The following is a 19,872-nucleotide window of genomic DNA, read 5'->3' on the forward strand; positions in this document are numbered from 1 at the left end:
CTTCTGCCATGCAGGAATACATAGAGCCCTAGAGATGGAAGGGACCCCCAAGGGCCATCCAGTCCGCCCTTCTTCTGCCATGCAGGAATACCTAGAGCTCTAAAGGGAAGGGACCCCCAGGGCCATCCACTCCAGCCCCCTTCTTCTGCCATGCAGGAATACATCGAGTCGAGAGATGGAAGGTCACTAGGGCCATCCAGTCCATCCCTCTTTTGTCACATAGAGGGTCCTGTAGATGGAAAGGCCTGATGGATCTGAATTTGAGTTTTTAAAATGTTATTTCTTGTTTAGAATTTTAATGCCTGTCTTTTTGTTTTGCTGTGAATGTGATGTTTTGTTTGGAATCTGTCCTGTTGAGTTTCTTTGGTGGTGTTCCCTTGGGTGTCCGGAGGGTGCAGAGCCTTAGTGCAGCCAGCAGAGGGCGACGGAGAGCAAGGCCTGGAGCGAGTGTCCAAGTGACGTCACAGCGCAGCAGAGAGAGTATAAGAGCCCGCGGAGCTCGTCTTGGTCGGGGAACAGCGTGGGCTCCCCGCCCAGCTGAGCTGCCTCTATGGCAGCGGTCGCAGGTTCGAGGCCATGAGGCCCTCAGGTAAGTAATGCGGAGATGACTCCCGAGGCCAAGCTGAGTTGCAGGAATGGCCAGCTTGGAAACCGGTGGAGGTTCCTTTTCAAAAAGGAGGGAGAAAAGGGTCTTCAAAACATCTATCATTTTCAGGGCCATCCAGTCCACCCCGCTCTTCTGCCATGCGCGGAATACATAAGAGCCCTAGAGATGGAAGGGACCCCAAGGGCCATCCAGTCCAGCCCCTCTTCTGCCATGCAGGAATACCTAGAGCTCAAAGGGAAGGGACCCCCAAGGCCATCCACTCCAGCCCCCTTCTTCTGCCATGCAGAATACATCGAGTCCAGAGATGGAAGTACCCCTAGGGCCATCCAGTCCATCCCTTCTTTTGTCACATAGAGGGTCCTGTAGAGGAAAGCCTGATGATCTGATATTTGAGTTTTTAAAATGTTATTTCTTGTTTTAGAATTTTATGCCTGTCTTTTTGTTTTGCGTGAATGTGATGTTTTGTTTGGAATCTGTCCTGTTGAGTTTCTTTGGTGGTGTTTCCCTTTGGGTGTCTTCGGAGGGTGCAGACCTAGAGCAGCCAGCAGAGGGCGGCGGAGAGCAGGCCTGAGCGGGTGTTCCAAGTGACGTCACACGCAGCCGCAGAGAGGATAAGAGCACGAGGAGAGCTGTCATCCTCGGGGAAGCAGCGTGGCTCCCCGCCCAGCTGAGCTGCTCTATCCAGCTGTTCACCGGTTCGAGGCCCATGAGGCCCTCAGGTAAGTAATGCGGAGAGGACTCCCGAGGCCAAGCTGAGCTGCAGAATATGGCCAGCTTGGAAACCGGTGGAAGCTCCTTTTGCAAAAAGGAGGGAGAAAAGAGCCTTTAAAAGATTCCTACATTTCAGCTCATCACATCATTGCAGAAGAAGAATTCTTCCATTCAATTCTTAGTGCAATTCTTTCATCTCCTTCAGTTGTATTTTCTCCTCTTTTCCTCTGGAGGCTTCTTCTGCCAAGGAGCCACAGCCCTGCCTTGACTTTGGGGGGGTCTCCTCCTTGGAGGTCCTTCAGCAGAGTCCGGATGCCCAGCTTGGAACAATGGATTCCAACCTAGAGTTAGAGATTTCTAACTGTTTGCTATTCCTGAATATGCTATCCCTTCTGATTTTTGGGCACTCTTGGCACGATCAGAAATGCTCCCTGGAATTCACCTCCAATCCCTTGAAGCCCCTGGAAGTGATGGAGATTGGGAGGGGCTTGCCATATTCTCCTGAAGCGCATCGACTGGGCCACGATCTCCATTGCTCTCATGGGAACCCCCTGGAGTTGAAGGGGGGGTTGGGGGGGGGGCTGTGATGACCTTAGATCATCATTCATAGGGTCTGTGAGAAGGGAACCCCAAGGCCATCTAGTCCATCCCTTCCTTCTGCCATCACTGCGCTGAGAAATAACCTGATTGACACACTTTAACTGCCCCGGCTCATAGTAACATAATAGTTGGATAATGAATCAAATTTAGATAAAGTAGTAAAGAATGGAAACATGGACAAGTGATGTGGTGATTTATACATCAGTAGGTGGTGTGGAAATTATGTGAAAGGTGTTTGTAAATATGATGGTATGTAGGTTTATTTTTGATAAAAATTTTTTAAAAAATGAGAACTAAAAAACTGCCATGGCTCGTGCTTGGGATTCTGGGAACTCGAGTTTGTTGTTGCACCAAAGCAGAAGATTACAGTAGGCAACCCTATATCTGCCTAAAATGTAAAAATACCTTCTATATAAAAGTGTCATATCAAATAAATGTTAAATTATTTTTTTTTTATCTTTTCTTTATTTTAATTATTTTTTTTATTTTTTTATATTATATATCTTTTTATTTATTATAATGTTCTTATTTATATAATATTTTATTTTATCTCTATCTAGTCTTATTTTTATTTTTATTTACATATCTCTATATTTTATTTTCTTTGTATTCTTTTATTCTATCTTGTTTAAATATTTTCTATCCTATATATTCTTTTTTACACCTACTCTTATATCTTATTTTTTATCTCTTTATTATTATTTCTTTCTATTTCTATTATATTTATTTTATTTTCATCTTTTCATATTTTTCTATTATATACTATCTATACTATATTAAATCTATAATATTTCTTGTTTCTTATTCTCTTTTATTTATTATATATAAAATCCCTTTTAGACCGGAAGCCGCTCTGTCCCCCGCCTCTCTTGGTAATAACGCTGCCCTTGCGTGACGCGACTGTCAGCTGCGTCGTGGCAACGTTTCATAGAGAGCTGCGTCCGTGACAAAGTTTCATAGAGATGCACGTCCGGTCTGTCCTGGACAGAACCGGAACTTGCCTCTAGAAAATTTGTCACCTGACGCAGCTCTCTAGAACTTTCACGTGATAGCTGAGAGTCGGCGCGGTGTCCATGAGCCGAAAGCAGCTGGGGTATGTTGAGGTGAAAAAACTCTCCGAAGTGACGTCACGGCCCGTAGCGGGGCGGAGCATGGGCTCGCCTGCCTGCGCGGTGCATTCTGGGAAGTGTAGTTCTCTTGTCCTGAAGGAGGGCGGCGGAGGCGGAGAGGGAGAAAAGAGCGCAGCTAGGCTTTCTTCTTCTCCCAGAGGCCTTTCATTCCGGTCGGCGGGGCTGAAGAAGGAGGCGGCAGAATGGCGCGGCAGGGAGCCGGGGGGCGCCGAGGGCAAGAAAATGGTAATGGCCGAGGAGGAGGAGGAAGGGGGACGGGCTGGAGTCCAGCTGGGGTTTGAGTCTGGGTTTGGTTGGGTTGGGTTTTAAGTTTGAGTTTAGTTTAGTCTGGGGCTGGAGTTTGGTCTGGGGCTTGAATCTGGGTGGGCTGGGGTTTGGTTTTAGGCTGGGTTGGGGTCTGAGTGAGTCTCTGGTCGATTTGGGGTTTGGGTTGCGGTTGGAGTCATGAGAAGAAGCCCCGAGACAAGCGAGGGAAAGAGGGTCAGGGCAGTGGAGCGGAGCGGAGCCTCCTTCCTTGGAGGCCTTTGAGCAGAGGCTGGGTGTCCATCTGTCAATGGAGATGCTTTGACGGAGAGTTCCTGCATGGCAGAAGAAGAAGAGGCTTGGACTGGGTCAGGGCCCTTCTTGGGGCCTCTTCCAACTCTATGCTTCTATGGCCCCAGGATCAGACCTCTCTTCTCCTTCATGTCTCAGATGAGAAAAACATCTCAAGTCAGGCAAAAAGAAACTGGTTCAAAAGCAGAATAACCAGCAGCTTCAATAAAAGACCGGATCAACAATAAGGCAGCGTTTGGGTTTTAAAAACATTTAGCGCGAAGGGTTGCGTTTGTGGTACGAGTTTGGATTGGACCCAAATGTCCCTGATCTACAACCCATTTCTTCAGGTGCAAAGTGTATAGTGTTTTAAGAGACACAAGAGTTTGTGTTGTATTGAGGGTAAAAGGTGTATATGTGTGTGTGTATATATATATATATAGAGAGAGAGAGAGAGAGAGGATAGAATAGTATAATAGTCTGTGTCTCTGTATGAAGGTAAAAGGTATGTGTATATACATACATACACATATATATATATAAACATAATAGATATTTGTCCTAACATATTTTCTAAGGTTAGGGGCACAAGACCCCCATGAATATGGAAAAACCACAAATAACAAAAACACCATGTTTTTACCTGAGAGGACACCTCTCTAGGAATCTCTAGGTCCTCCAATGCAACTCTATGGTCAACATCCAACAGACATTGACCATAGAGTTGCACTGGAGGAGCTACAAAGGCCTAGTAGAGTGTTCTCTCTAGGGATCTCTAGGTCTTCCAGTGCAACCTGTGGTTAAGGCTGGCCATAGAATAGCACTGGAGGACCTAGAGAGAAGATATGAATCAAATCCGTGAATAACCAAATCCACAAATATGGAGGGATGAGTGTATATGTAATAGGATAATGGAAGAGACCACCAGGGCCATCCGTTCCAATTCCCTGCCATGCAAAACACTCCCAACAGATGCCCATCTGAAAGGGGCTACAAGATCTCTCTAGTCTATATACTCTGTCCTTACTCTTCGGGGAAGACACTACCCAGAGTCCGATGGATGTGAATTGAATTTTGAATGCCAGTTTTTATACCCAGCCTGGCTGTCACTTTGGTCACTTTTGCAATTCTGCAGCGGTTGACTTCCAAGCTTTTTACTATCTACAGTTGCTTGGTGCCTGACCCAAAGTAGAGAAACACACACCGGTAGATCTCTGGGATGCAAGTGGAGGGGAGGTTAAAAGGATACCGCACCAATCAAAAGCAAAAGCTAATACTGGCAGCTAAACTGTGGCGATGCTTTGTTATTTGCTGTGTCTTCCCCTCTAGGCTGTGCATAAGTGCATCAGTGCTTTTGTTGCATTGTGTTGTGTACCTCTAACTTACTTCAGCCCAACAAAAATGAGTCCGTGGAGGAAAGCTCTGCAAACATCCCAATTGTAGTATTGTGAGAGACCTCAAAAGGAGCACCAGTAGAGCATAGTTAACATTTTTACTTTGGGGTTCTTTCTATTTTCTTCTTCATCATCATCATCATCATCATGGTCTAATCCTACAAAACCTTTTGACCCTTGACATGAAGCTTCAATTTTGGATTTTGTAATACAAGTAGAGTAATATGTACTTGGACTGTATTTGAGAGGCTGGAGAGAGACACAAGGGTCTATGAAATGGCAGGAGTCTTGGATTCACACCAAGTATGATGCTTAGGCCCCATACAGACAGGCCAAAATAAAGCTGCTTCGAATCACTTTGGAAGTATGCCGTTTAAATGATGCGTGCGTATTAAGAGTCCAAAAGCCACACCGAAGCCACAATCCAGTCCTAAGGACTGGAGCGCAGCTTTGGCCCAGCTTCCAAACTCTTAGGACACATGCATCATTGAAACAGCATACCTCCAAAGTGACTCGAAGCAGCTTTATTTTGGTCTGTCCGTACGGGGCCTTAGATTCCCACCATTGCATCCATCCTCATGTCTCTCTCCAGCCTTACATCTCTCTCCAATTCAAATACAGTACAAGTATGTGCTATGATGCTTGTCCCCCCCTCTCCTAAATCCAGCTCAGAAACACTTCTGACCCAATGGATTTCAGACAGGGGATACTCAACCTGTACATAAGAACAATGGACTAGTGTGTGCATACATTTAATCTCTCTCTCTGACAGCTAGTGACAGGTAAATTGGACTTAAAGTACTTCAGGTTTATCTCTTGTCCTGGAAGCAGATGGGCATTCCCTGTTCATTCCATTGTCAGAGGACTTAGTAAGGTGATACCATTATTTCCTAAGCTGTTGATTCCATTTGGCTATTAACGTCTCTCTCTGTACGCATACCAGTTGGTTTAAAGGGATCTTCAGATTGTAACTTCAGCATAGACCGATCTGATTTCAGAACGGAGTGGGGACTTGTCAGATGGTTGGCTTTTTCAGACCCTTTTAAGAAGAAGCAAAACCAGCACCCTTTAGCTTCCTGAGAGATGCTAGATGTGTAACCTATCTGACCTCATTGGCTGCTGTTGGGTAGAAATGGCATGCTTGTAACCCTATATAACATCTAATAAATCTAATTCCAGATATGACCTGACTCTCGATTCTGCACTTTGGCTTTGTGTGAGCGTAATCTGTGTTGTCTCACTAAACTCTGATGTCTTTTTTCTCTCTCCCCTTTTTGCTTGCCTGCTGCTTTCATTCTGTAGTATTGGTATTTGCCATTCATTTCACCTTCTGCATCTATGCATCTCATGGTAGGTGATAGGCTTCTTAATCCGAGACTAGATGTTTCTGCTGTATAAAATGAAACTTGGATAAAAGTTTGAGCAGAGCATGTTCAGTTTATATAGCTCACGCTAACTTCATAGTAGACCTTTTAAAATCTTATTAGATTTCAGCTATTAACAGGAAGATATTTGTACAGTCAGCTTTCCAAATCCAGAGATTCAACCATCCATAGCTTGAAAATATTGTTTTAAATGAATAAATAAATAAATAAAACCTTGGCTTTACCATTTTATATAAGGGACACTTAATGGGACTTGAGCATCCATGGATTTTGGTGTCCATGGGGAGTCCTGGAACCAAACTCCAGCAGATAGATACCAAGGGCCACTGTATAACTACAAGTCTGATAACTGATGGATTGAACTTGGTGTATATTCTGCTCACTTCTAGTTTGAGGAATGTGATGAAGACAAAGCAGTTTGTTCTTTCTTTTATTTAGTTGCCGCTACACACTTTTCTATTGCACATGCATCCTAATGCAAGGAAGGATTTGGCAGGGCGGTTACTTTTGTACTCTCAAACAGAACATTATTCTGAATGATGAAGATGGAAAAACTGTTCATGATGAGAAATGGGAGACTCTGAAATCAGCAGCCTTCTTAGCAACATATGAGGCTTTGCAAAATATACTCATTCTTATTGTTACAAATAAAATTAAGAATTGCAGCTAAAGATTTTGAAGATAGAAGACAGTAGTGCTTCCTTTTTTTTAAAAGACTGATACAAATGAAGTCCAACAAATGTATGAAACTTTGCCATTATACGACTGAGTGCCATCCAGGACAATTTCCCAATAGCTTGGAGTGGGTTTACCATTTGTGTACTGAGAGCTAGGAAGGGTAGGACGTGATGCAGGACTCATGACTGTGCCCATGGGCCAATGCCCCCATATCCTGGAATGTGAGAAAGTCTTGCTCTTAGTAGCATACTGTATATGCTGCAGGTTGGCTGCACCTGGTAAAGGGAAATAGTTTTCCTTTCTAGGCAGTATGGTAAGTGATTGTGTATTTGAAAGCTATTCCATTTGTAGATGGATATGGAGGTAGCAACCATCCCTTTGGGTTCTAAGTTAAAATACTGGTACTAGGAATAAGAACTTATTAGAGTAGGGATGAAAAGATTTTATTCCAGCTTTTAATCAGGCCAATTGTTGGCCCTGATGATGATAAGGGAAAACAGAGCGTGTCTGTCCATAATATAGGTATATTACATCTTCTCCCTCTGTTTGTCAGTTGATACCTGTGGGCAGAATAGTTTTACTTAACACCCCTCCTCCCCCCCTCCTCACAAATTCTGTTCAGGTATTGACCTAGAGACACTTTTAGTAACTGCTGCATACATGTTCATATGAGACTGGAGGTTTCTTGCCCTATTCATTTTTATCCATGCCATATGAAGCTAGACTTTTCCTGGGGAAAGTCTCTAAATATTCGCAATCTTTCCAGTCTGGCCTATACTAAACATGTTTTGAATTTGTCTAGAGCTCGGAGCTCTTCACTCTGACCTACGGGGCCCTGGTCACTCAGCTGTGTAAAGACTATGAGAATGATGAAGATGTCAATAAGCAGCTTGACAAAATGTGAGTATATAGGTGGAAGGTGGAGGGGGAGCTTCCTGAAACATCGCTAGCTGGGAGATGCTAAAGTTTACCTTTCTGTGGCGGCGCAAACCATACCGTTCTGAATTTTCTGGCGTTGTTTTTGAAATGAGATAGGGAATAGATTTTCTCATCTCTGTTTTCAGCCCTTAGACCAGTGATGGCGAACCCATGGCACACGTGCCAGAGGTGGCACTCAGAGCCCTCTCTGTGGGCACACATGCTGTTGCCCAAGCACAGAGTTTGCCAGAGTTTCTTACTAGAAAGCCAGAGGAATGTGGCACTTTGCCATAAATAAGTGGGGTCTGGGTTGCAGTTTGGGCACTCGGTCTGTAAAAGGTTCACCATCACTGCCTTAGACTATTTTCCTCATGTAGGATCTCTCTGGGGAGGTCACATTTTTATAGTATGTTGCTGTTTGTCTGCCTTGACAGGGGCTACAACATAGGCATTCGACTTGTTGAAGACTTCCTGGCCCGATCCAATGTAGGGAGGTGCCACGATTTCCGAGAAACTGCTGATGTCATTGCAAAGGTGATGTCCGGCTTTGATAATATTCATGGTTTCACTGTGCTTTTTGTTCATTGATTTCCAGTTATAGGAATGGACGTATTTTTGAAGGCACATTGTTTTCGTTCGTATGAGCCAATCTGCTGCAGCATCATAGCATTATATCTACTGCAATCCAGCATAGCAGTGTGAAGGCCTGGGAAAGACATGTGGCAGGAAACTGGGCTTTTCTTTTCTCCCCAAAGACATTTCCCTTGAAAAATTCAATTATGAAATATTTTCTTTTCAAAATGATGAATAGCATTTTTAAGACAAGGTGTTGACATAATGCAACCTGGTCTTTCTCTTCCTCCAGTGTTTTTCAACACACTCGGGTCTAAATGTTGGAAGGGAACTTTAAAATCTGGCAGAATACAAAGCATCAGGTATTTGGTCCAGGAATGAAGTCTGGGATTCTACCCATTGTATCCCTCCTGCAGCATGATGGCCTTTACTTGACATTACCTCTGAGTCTTCCTACTTGTCATCTGCTTTCAATTCCTGCACTTCTGCTGGGGAATGTAAAAGAGAATACAAGAAATAATGAAGTATACTGTGAACGGCTTGTGACCCTTGTCTCAGTCTGAGCAAACCTCCAGGGTTTCTTTTTTTTAATCCATGAAGTTAATTGAAATGAAAGATCAGGAGAAGCAAGTGATAGTTCAGAGAATAAGACAAAGTTTCATGCAGCAAAATTAGCATTCAGTGAGTCTTGGCTCCCTTCCAGCTTCTTTCCTGAAAAGGGGTATTTCTGCGTCTGCCTAACACTGGGAAGAAACCCTAAGTTTAGTATGCAAAGTACAATAACACCCAGAATCCACAAAATCGTGATATCTTTATTAGTATCATTGTTTTGTGGATTTGGATGTTACCGTACTTTGCTATGTGGCCAACACGGCTACTTCTGGATAAATTTAATATACTTTGCATACACACACACACACACACACATATATATAGGTCTACTATAAATTAGGATATTTTTTTTCTTTTTCCAGCATTAAACTTTGGTCTTCTCTCATAAAAACTGAGAGAGGCTAGACTCCTTGCAGTTTTATCAGTTTGTAGCCCCATTTGTGGGGGAAAATTAAATTCAAAGTAAGGTATAATTATTGCCTAAATAATGTATATTTTTAAATTGAAATGTACCAAATGTGATACATGTGGCTAGGGAGAAGGTTGCTTAGGTATCTTTTAATTTTGGCCATCTGCCCAATGATCCACAGAAGACACTTGCTAAAAATGGCACTGTTTCAGCCTAGGCCTTATATTCTATTTGTTTCACTTGGCAGGTGGCGTTTAAAATGTATTTGGGTATTACACCAAGCATCACAAACTGGAGTCCAGCTGGTGATGAATTCTCCCTCATCCTGGAAAATAACCCACTGGTGGACTTTGTGGAGTTGCCTGACAATCACTCGTCTCTCATTTATTCTATCCTCTTGTGTGGAGTGCTTCGGGGAGCCTTGGAAATGGTGAGGAGACTGGAATTCCAATTGAATCAATGGCGCATGCACTTTGTCTGAGCTGTAATGCCTTAAAAATGAGGGAAATATGAAGCTGTTATTTGTGTATTAGAAAATCTTATTTTTTTAAGCCTACAGATCCCTCTTCTAGTTCTCCTCCTCATACCTATCAGACACCAGGAATCTTTCTTGGCCTTTCTTCTGTCACACCATTCTGGGTTGCCATATTCTAGTTCAGGGGTAGGCAACCTTTTTGAGCCGGGGGCCAGGTTGCTGTCCCTCAGACAACTGGAGGGCCGAAGCGGGGGGGGGGGAGCTGCCACCCTCTGGGGGCGGGGCCATGTGATGGGGCGGAGCTTCCACCCTCTGGGGCGGGGCTTTCTCTGCTCCCTTTCCCAACCTCCAGCTGTCTGAGAGACAGCTAGACGTAAGGGGGGGTTTGGGAGAGGGCGGGGGGGGGGGTGTGGGGGGGGTTGGGGGGGGGGTGACAGGCACGTGCCTGCTCCTCCAGCCCTTCCGTGGCCCCCAGCTGCCTCTCAGAGACACTGTGGAACCAGTAAGGGCCTGTGAGGGGCTGGAGCACAGGGGCGCGGCCCCCGCTCCTGTCCTTGGGGTTTTGCCAGGCCTGAGGTGTCCTCCGAAGGACATCTCAGGGCTGCCAAAGCCCCGCAGGGAGGAGGAGGTGTGTGCCTGCCTTCTCCTCCTCGGCCCCTTCCTTCCGTCAAACGGGCTCCAAGGGGCCCTTTTGGCCAAAGGGGAAGGCCGAAACCACTCTCGTTGTAAAAGCAGACCTTTTAGCATTGAAAGCACTGAAAATACACAGAAATGCACTTTGGAAAGTCACACTGTCTCACCTTCAGAAAGACTGCATGTCTCCGAAACTGACATATCATCATCATCATTATCACTACCACTCTCGTTGTAAAAGCAGACCTTTTAGCATTAAAAGCACTGAAAATACACACTGCATTTTGGAAAATCACACTGTCTCACCTTTAAAAAGAGTATTCTTCTTCCTCCTCCTCCTGCTCCTGCTCCTTCCTTCCTCCTTCTTCCTCCTCCTCCTCTTCCTCCCTCCCTCCCTCCTCCTTCTCTTCCTTCCTTCCTTCCTGCTCCTCCTCTTCCTTCCTCCCTCCCTCCCTCCTCCTCCTCTTCCTCAGCCAAGGCCGTCCCAGAGGGCCAGGGAAAGGCGAGCGCCGCGCCCCCCAGCGCTTCCCCTGCCCCTCTGGACAGGCAGAGGCCGACCCAGAGGGCTGGGGGAAGGCGAGCACAATCGGCGGCAGAGCCGGCCTGGGGCCGGTCCTACAGTGCCCACGGGCCGGATCCGGCCCGCGGGCCGTAGGTTGCCGACGCCTGTTCTAGTTCTTCAAATCCAGGCAGCCACACTTGCATATTTGTTCAACATGAAGATCTTATGGTGGGTCATGAAAGCCTTAACCAGTGTATATGTGCACTCGCATTCTCTCTCCCCACTAAGATTCCACCTCAACATTAGGAGGAACTTCCTGACAGTAAGGGCTGTTTGACAGTGGAACAAACTCCCTCAGAGTGTAGTGGAGTCTCCTTCCTTGGAGGTCTTCAAACAGAGGCTGGATGGCTATCTGTAGGGGATGTTTTGATATGGATTTCCTGCATGGCAGGGAGTTGGACTGGATGGCCTTTGCGGTCTCTTCCAACTCTATGATTCTGTTATTCTAATTTACCTCTCAGAAGCTTTATAAATAGGAAATAGGTTGGATTTTCTTAGCATCTTTGCATGTAGTGCAGGGGCATACAACATGCAGCCTGAAATGCTTTCTCTACCTCACGACCATTTTCTTTACCATCTCTTCTCCTCACAGAATCCCTGTACTTTTAACTGCTGCAGTTGATGCAGATATATGCTGTAAGATGAATATAGAATAAGACTCTTGATTGGGCAAACATTACCTAATCATTGAAAATATTTTCCAGTCCAATCTTAATTTCATCAAATTCACTAAAAATATTTTGAGTCCTTTTCTGCATCCCTTACTGCTTGTAGTAACCTTATTTCACTGAAAGCTTTGATGATATAAACTGTAAGCTATCACACTGCTTTATGTGAGGGCCAGGTTTGTGTAATAGTTACAGTGCTGCACTGAGTATACCCAGGTTCATTTCTAATATCGATTTGGCTACATAGCTTGATACAGTCATATTTTTGCAAATTAGTCTACCTCACTGGGTAAACTAGAGGAAAGCAGGGATATGAATGTAATAATAGATATGTAGATAAAAAGAAGGGTTTGGTATGGAGTTCAGGGTTTCATGATTAAAGGAGCTGACTGCATACCATAATTCTCCTACTTCGATCTAGAAGAGAAAAGTGGTGAAGAAGAAATTCAGAGCAGTCTGTAGTAAAGCCCTCAGTCTAAAAGATCTCTCTGTGGTTTGCAGTTTCCTGCAAAATATTGGGATTGCAAGAATACTGTTGTATCAGAGAGAGGTTTCGCCGCTGCTGAGACCACATGTTTTAGGTGAGGCTGGTGAAAGATTGTGAAACAAGGGAAGAAACAGTGACCTTTGATAACCTTGACAGAAAAATAATAATTAGAGGTGAAAATCTTTTGTCTTCTCTCCTTGTCATAAGTCAGACATAAAGTAGTTTTGAGGGTTGCCTTAGACAACACTCAAGAGCATGGATGTGTCTCTTCTCCCCATTACAGGTTCAGATGGCTGTGGATGTCAAATTTGTCCAGGACACACTGAAAGGCGACGGAGTCACAGAAATAAGGATGAAATTTATAAGGCGGATTGAAGACAATCTCCCTGTAGGAGAAGAGTGAGTCCCAGAGCAGCCCTCTATCTCCTGAACTGGAAAGGATGAGCCAGTACCCAACTGACTGGTTAAGATGATGATCTACTTTATTCCCTTAGGAAGCAGCTGTTTGAATTGTTCTCTGTTATTTCCACAGATTTGTATTAAAGACCTTTGTAAGATGTAGGACACTTTTCATACTCATCAGAGACACATGTACTCATTTCTATTTTCCATATTTGGCTCCATGCAAATGTACAGGATATTAAAACCTTGCAGTTTTGAAAGTGGTTTTCAGAACTGGATCCCAGCTGAAGGTGATCCTCTTGTCTAGCAACATATGAAAAGCATCAGCGTTGCTTCTTGCCCTTTCCTGATCATAGGAATTAGGGGCCAGAACCCAAATATATATCGTTTCGGAGTAGATAGATATTCCTTAATAGTGAAAAAAAATGCAGCATATACAAGCTGAAGTTGTTAGTGGATCATGTTCTTGTTTGTTGTTAAGAAAACCATATGCTTTATAAAGGTAAACATCTATCACAAAAGAAGAGTGCTGCTTATTAAACGGTCACTATATGAATAATTTTCTTTGGTCATATCCCAGTTAGATGCGTGAATTTGTTGAAGAGAGAGGATTGCCATGATGGTACTTTGGAGTCCTGACTAGTTAAAGAGTTGGGCAAAGTAGTATAGCACACTGGGGATGCACTGTTCATGGTTTCTCTGTTTAACTAGTGTCAGAGAAAGCTCTCTGTCCATAATAATCTGAGGATATTTTGCTTGCAGCGGCTTTGATTTATATAATTCTGGACGAGAGTTAAATACAAGCAAGTGTTCTGATAGATTCAGGCAACTAGGGCTTCTGAGTTGTTGGCTCATATGCCAAGAGGATACCACTAAGCTGTATGCTGTCCTGAGAGGCATGGTAAGGGGGGAAAATACTGTGTTAGTCAGGCTTGTGTGATTGTATCAGTGTGCTAAGGCTTTGTGTATTGAATCAATGCATGGATATTGGAGAACCCTCTAGACTTTTTAAACAGGGAAAATGAATATTGGAATGCACTCATGAAGTAAGTATGAGGCTCAGATTTCATTCCACTGACTATGTATAGATAGAAGATCCCATCTGTGTATATCATAAAGCCTAAACCTCTCATTAAGCAATATAATTACTATTAAACCTAGCAGATAATTCTCTGTGAAAATGTAGAGGTTTTGTTCAGCTGATGTATACTGAACTCGTTTCTTAGAAATTTCCACCTTCCTTCAAGTGACACAATTGGTAAAAGCTACACTCTTTTGGAGTAACGGCATGTCTTAGGTTCAAGCTAACACTTGTGCTCAGCATAATGCTGAATTTGGAACCATCAGAAATCAAGTAGAAGAGTGTAAAGGATAGATTTTAGATGTAGACACACCAAATGCCTGGTGTAAGAGCTGCAGGCCATTGCCATAATTAGGCTGAGCCTCAAGTTGGAGGAAGGTACTGTAGACCTGTGTGTGTTGTGCAGTACCAATGCAGCTTACTTGACATACGTAAGAATGGAATTTGAATTGTCTTTGAGGCCTTTTCTCAATAGCATGTTAATGACACTTGCTTAGTTATTTTTATGGTTCTTCCCACCTGAATTTGGCTCCAGATGGGTAAGGTAAATCCTATTCTGCCCTGGACTTCACTTTCAGCATGACTGTGGAGTTAGTAGCAAAGAAAGCAGAGGCGTGGAATTGCTCTGCATTGCAAGAGCACTTATCAAAAGCTGGCGCATCTCATGTCACAGTTCTATCTTCTTCAATGAAAATTCAGCATTCCTGTTCCCAAAGACATCATTCCTTTGTTTGGGGGAAGGATCCAGTGTCCCCAAATATCTTTTTTTAACGTTGTTTCCTGTATGATATTTCAACAGATGCACTGAGTGATAACAGATGGGTGAATGGGTATAATTTAAATGTTTTTGTCATTCATGTATGTTGCATTTGTAAAGCTTTTGAAGGCAACATTTTGGAACTTACATTAAAGATACTGTAACTGACTATCTTAGTAGTTTTGCAATTGGATTGAGGGATAAGTTGGGAGAGTCATCATTCTCTCACATTGCAGGAGAAAAATTACCAAGAAGCGCTGAAGTACATTGTTTTTGAAAGTGTGGATCGTTCATTCAGCCTGGCCAGTAGCCAGGGGAGGGGATGGTTACTGGGTGCTTTAGTTCAAAAAGTAATTGCTCCAATATATAGAGTGACTTACTCTGCCCCATACAGACTGCCAAAATAAAGCTGCTTCAGGTCACTTTAGAGTTAGGCTGTTTAAATGATGCATGCGTCCTAAGAGTCCAGAAGTTGTGCCAAAGCTGTGATCTAGTCCTTAGGACTGGATCCTGGCTTTGGTACGGCTTCCGGAGTCTTAGGACGCATGCAATATTTAAACAACATACCTCCAAAGTGACCCGAAGCAGCTTTATTTTGGCCTGTCTGTATGGGGCCTATGATGGTCCTCATGCCCTTGACACTGCAATAAGAATGGCTTTCTCAAATCATTCTTACACAGTGGGATGGGTTTCCTGTTCTTTTAATTGTATCCTACCACTAGATGTCTCCAGTTACATGCAGGAATTAGCATTCAGAAGCTGTGTCAAAGAGCCAGCGTTGAGTAATGGCTTGAGCATTATACTGCATCGCTGGAACCAGAGCTCAAATTGATGAAGATCTTGAAATAGTTAAAGATTTTCCATACCATGGCTCAGCCTTTAATGAGAATGGAGACCAGTCAAGAAATCAAAAGAAGACTAGGACTTGAAAGGCAGATGAAGGAACTAGACAAAATCCTGTAATGTAAAGATATATCATCAAGTACTAAATTAAAGACTGTCCATGCCATTGTATTTCCTGTTTCACTATGGTTGTAAAAGCTGGACAGTGAAGAAAGCTGATCAACTCATTTGAAATGTGTTGGGGAAGAGTTCTACAGATAACATGGACTACTAAAAGGACAAATAAATGGGCCCTAGAACAAATCAAGCCTGAATTCTTCCTAAAAACCAAGCTGACCCTCATACTTTGGCCATATAATGAGAAGACATGACACTAGAAATGAGTAATGCTTGGCAAGATAGGAAGTAGGGAAAGAGGAAGACCACATTCCAGATGGATAGATTCAAGGAAGCCACAGCTCTGAGCTCGTAAGATCTGAACAGGGCAGTTGATGAAAGAGTGACTTGGAGATCTCTCATTCATTTCATAGGTTCGCTATAAATTGAAGTCAACAGTAGTTAACAACAACTTGCAAAGACTCCTTAAAGGGTCGAAGCATTTACTCTCCTTCTCTCCCAGTTATTGTGCTAGGGCTTCTCCCCGCTCCTTCTCTGCACTAGCTAGAAGCAAGTTGTTGTTGTTGTGTACCTTCAAGTTGTTTCTGACTTATGGCGGCCCTAAGGCGAACCTGTCACAGGTGAATTTTGTTTGGCAAGATTTCTTCAGAGGAGGTTTGCCATTGCCCTCCCTTAAGACTGAGAGTGTGTGACTTGCCCAAAGTCACTGCTGGGCTTTATGGCCAGGCGGAGAATCCAACTCTGGTCTCCAAAGTCATGGTCCAACACTCAAACCATTATGCTGTGGGTTAGATTAAATATTTTTTCTCTCTCTAAGTGAGAAGGAATAAATCCCTCATTTCAGATCGATCTCAGAGCTACCTCTTTAATGCCAAACAGGAAAATATGTTCCCTCTGTGTGTGTTTGAATGACAGTCAGTGAGCAACTGTGGTTGGTATCTAATGCATAACACTTAGTGAGATCATCAAGGGCCATCCCTAGGTCTCAGGTTTGGCCTAGAAACCTCAGAATCTGAGCTGATCCTGAACTTGCAACCCTAGAATGAGGAGCTATTCATGAGCATGGTAGACGGTGGAGCCCCCATTCATTTCACAGAGGCTTGGGCAAGAGAACTTCCCTGCAGATGATACCCCAGATTAATTGAAGTCCATATTGGTTGGTCTTTGCACCCCAGGTATCAGAAGTTATTGTCACACTTTGAGAGCAACATAATATTAGAAGGTGCCTATGCATGCTTAAGTTTAGATGCAGGCACGGAGTGCATTACTTGAGGTCATTATTCAACAGTGTGGTGCCACTTTCCTGCCAGTCGCTGTCATTTGCATGGCATATTTTTTATTAGCAAAGCAAGCTATGAAAGTGAAATGGAATTTACTCCACCCTTAGGCTGCCCTAGTAATTAATATAAAACAAAAATTAGGGTGTGTTTCTAATTTGGAGTATTTATTTTCCAGCTAGAACTCCCGGCTGTTGATTTTTGTTTGGCTCGGTAACGTACACGTCTTAGTACCGTTGTAGCGTTCTTGTTTTTCACATCCAGGAATTTAATTTTGGCTTTGGTGATTTACGCAACAAAATCTGACCTCTATTAGCTCCCCACCTTTTCCTCCCTAAAGAGAAACAGCATCTAGTTCACTATATTGTACACGATTGGGAAGAAGTACCTTTTTGCATTGCTAATAGGATTCAAATGTTATTTTCTTGGCTTTGGAATGCTTTCTTCCCAGTAAACACATGGCCAAAAGCACCTGCTTGCATAGATATCCTTCCAAAGAACAACATCTTGAGAAAATGCAAGCCAATTTTTTTCTCCTGTACAATTCTTAACCCCTTTAGCTCATGAAGAAGCCAGTGGAGCTTCGAAAGCTTGCCTCATGGGTTTTGTGTATTTTGGTTGGCCAAATAGAGACATTTTGTGGCTTTTGGATGTTCTTGTACTTTGCCATATGGCCAACCCGGTTACTCCTGAATATGTTTTATAGAGTTGAAAGTATGCTTTACGGCAGGGTAATAAAAAGGCTTAATTCATTTTGAAAAGCAGCTGAAAAGTCGGATGGCAGAGAATTAACGAAGACTCTCGTTGCCAAATCTGGACGGTTCGGACGGTATGTTAAAATTATTTATACATTTCAGATTTAGCCACTAATGTGCTGTAAAACAAAAACAAAAATGGGGGTGGGTGTATCCATACTGCAAGCATATAGTTGTTTTGAGGTCAGTTTAAACAGCCTATGGAGTTCTGAGATTTGTAGTTTTGGAGGGTCTTTTCTACTTGAGAATTTAATTCTACCTGCTTGCAGATAGCAGACAATGCTACATCCTTTGGCAAACTGCAAATCCCAGGATCCGTAGGACAGAGCCATGATGGTCAACTACTGTAATTATATAGTATGGATATATATATATAGGATACTTCTTTCAACAAGCTGGACCTTTGCTAGGAAAACATACCTTGTTTGTTTCAGAAATGTTTGCGCATGTCGACACAAGGGGGTGCCCTAAGAACATCAGTCTATTCGGCGAAATGATGCTAAGTCAAGGTCTGCGCCTGGAGCAAATTGTCCACACTGTATTTGAGCTTTCTAACTGGTTTTTCAGATTAGTCTGAGCGCTACAAATCCTTTTGGGCTAGACAGTTAAAAAAACAGGCACCCCCCCCTCCCCAGAGGTGCAGTTTATAAACCAGACGCCTGCAAACCATCCTGCTGCATTATGCCTTTTTAAAAATAGTCTGATTAAGATACATTTCGTAAGGTGCCTGGACACGGTTGGGGCAGAAGCCTTAGCCAGCAATCCTATACTAAGTTACTTGGATGTGGAGTCTATTAAAATCCAGCAGGTGTGTTTTCAGTTAAAGGTCGGAGACAAATTTGGCAACCAGCATGCGGCAACTGCAAGCGTCTCACACATTTGCTTCCCATGGTCTTTCCTGCAATGCCCACTCTATTGCCTCTTTGCTCATAGAATCATAGAATTGGAAGACACCACAAGGGCCATCCAGTCCAAACCCCTCCATCAAATCACTTTTAATTCTTTCTTTTTAAAATACGAGGCCTTAGGGTGCACCTGCATGGTAGAAATGATGCACTTTCATGCCAATGTAACTGCCATGACTCCAACTTACAGAATCCTGGGGTTTTTAGTTTTGTGATGCACCAGCTGTCTTTGGCAGAGAAACCTTGTAAAGCTATAAATCCCAGGGTTATACAGGATGGAGCTGCAGCACCTAAGTTGGTGTCCCACTGCACTATTTCTAAAGCGTAGATGCACCTTTAGTTCTTTTTACGTCTTTGCGTGTGTGTCCATACTGTACAACTCTAGCAGTTTGAGGCCACTGTAAACTGCACGACTCCCTTCTATGTAATTCTGGGACCTGCGTGTTGTTGTTTTAAAAGGTACAGTGGGCCCTTGGTATCCACTAGTTTTGGTTCCAGGACCTCCTGTGGATATCAAAATATATTGTATAATATTCAATGCCATTGTAAAATGGTGCCCCTTATGTAAAATGGCAAAATCAAGGTTTGCTTTTGGAAATTTTTGTAATTTAAAAAATATTTTCAAGCCACCGATGGTTGAATTAGTGGATAAAGAATCTGTGAATATGGAGGGCCAATTGGACATAGGATCCTTTTGTGCACTCCTGTAAAATATAGCTCTTGTCTGAGCAAGGAATTCTAAGTGCCTTGAGAAACTGTACATTCCGGGATTTCAAAGGGTGGAGCAAATTGGTAATAAATTGCTATAATAGTATAGCGTGAATATACCTCCTTACAGAAACCAAAGCAGAAGAAATACACCTCTGCTTGTAATCTTTCATACCCTGGTGCCTTCCAGATGTGCTGGATGAAACACCGTTTTTCCTAGCCAGCAGGGTGACTGCGGAGGATGGGGGCTGTGGTCCAGCACATCTGCAGGGTGCCCAGTTGAAGAAGGCTGTCGGCTTCAATCTCTTGCCCAAAACCCCTGCTCCAGGTGGTTGGCTCCAATGCAGCTGGATTTGGGGAGAGGGGTTGCTTTCGGTTTGCAGAGCCAAAACACAGATCAGACAGGCTACTTACTACCTAAGTTGGGAGCAGTTTTTTCAAGGGCCTCTTTGCAAATCTCCTCCATCATGCCTGTGGGATGGAGCAATAAAAGCTGTTCAACTGTTTGGCTCGGCCATGGAGCCACCTCCTAAATCACCAGCCCTGCTTCCTGCTGGCTGCTCGGCTGCTTGGCTTGGAGGCCTTCCCACCAGCCTTATCAGAGAGCAGACAAGGGAGGGCTCCTGTTCTCACTTGGATGGAGAAAGTGGG

At 43.6% G+C, this 19,872-nt stretch overlaps 1 protein-coding gene across 3 annotated transcripts; it reads left to right on the forward strand.

Moving 5' to 3' along the window:
• The first annotated feature begins 1,305 nt into the window (after positions 1–1,305).
• On the forward strand, positions 1,306–14,785 carry TRAPPC3 (trafficking protein particle complex subunit 3). 3 transcript variants are annotated; one of them, XM_042440853.1, is made up of 5 exons: positions 1,306–1,326; positions 7,842–7,939; positions 8,392–8,491; positions 9,799–9,981; positions 12,660–14,785. In XM_042440853.1, coding segments are annotated over exons 2-5 (405 nt in total). In that variant the 5' UTR covers positions 1,306–1,326; positions 7,842–7,937; the 3' UTR covers positions 12,780–14,785. The 3 variants fall into 3 exon arrangements, with proteins under 3 accessions (XP_042296787.1, XP_042296784.1, XP_042296785.1); XM_042440850.1 differs by lacking the exon at positions 1,306–1,326 and adding an exon at positions 3,059–3,273; XM_042440851.1 differs by lacking the exon at positions 1,306–1,326 and adding an exon at positions 6,300–6,326.
• The last annotated feature ends 5,087 nt before the right edge of the window (positions 14,786–19,872 follow it).

Source organism: Sceloporus undulatus, chromosome 9, assembly GCF_019175285.1.
Source record: "Sceloporus undulatus isolate JIND9_A2432 ecotype Alabama chromosome 9, SceUnd_v1.1, whole genome shotgun sequence".
Classification (NCBI taxonomy): Eukaryota; Metazoa; Chordata; class Lepidosauria; order Squamata; family Phrynosomatidae; genus Sceloporus; species Sceloporus undulatus.

What these genes read in the sequence shown, in the direction of transcription:
- TRAPPC3 (XM_042440850.1), top strand. Translation starts at nt 3,070, where the DNA reads ATGGGCTCGCCTGCCTGCGCGGTGCATTCTGGGAAGTGTAGTTCTCTT. An exon ending in GCGCCGAGGGCAAGAAAATG is followed by an intron (nt 3,274 to 7,841) that starts GTAATGGCCGAG and finishes GAATTTGTCTAG; the next exon opens with AGCTCGGAGCTCTTCACTCT. An exon ending in AATAAGCAGCTTGACAAAAT is followed by an intron (nt 7,940 to 8,391) that starts GTGAGTATATAG and finishes CTGCCTTGACAG; the next exon opens with GGGCTACAACATAGGCATTC.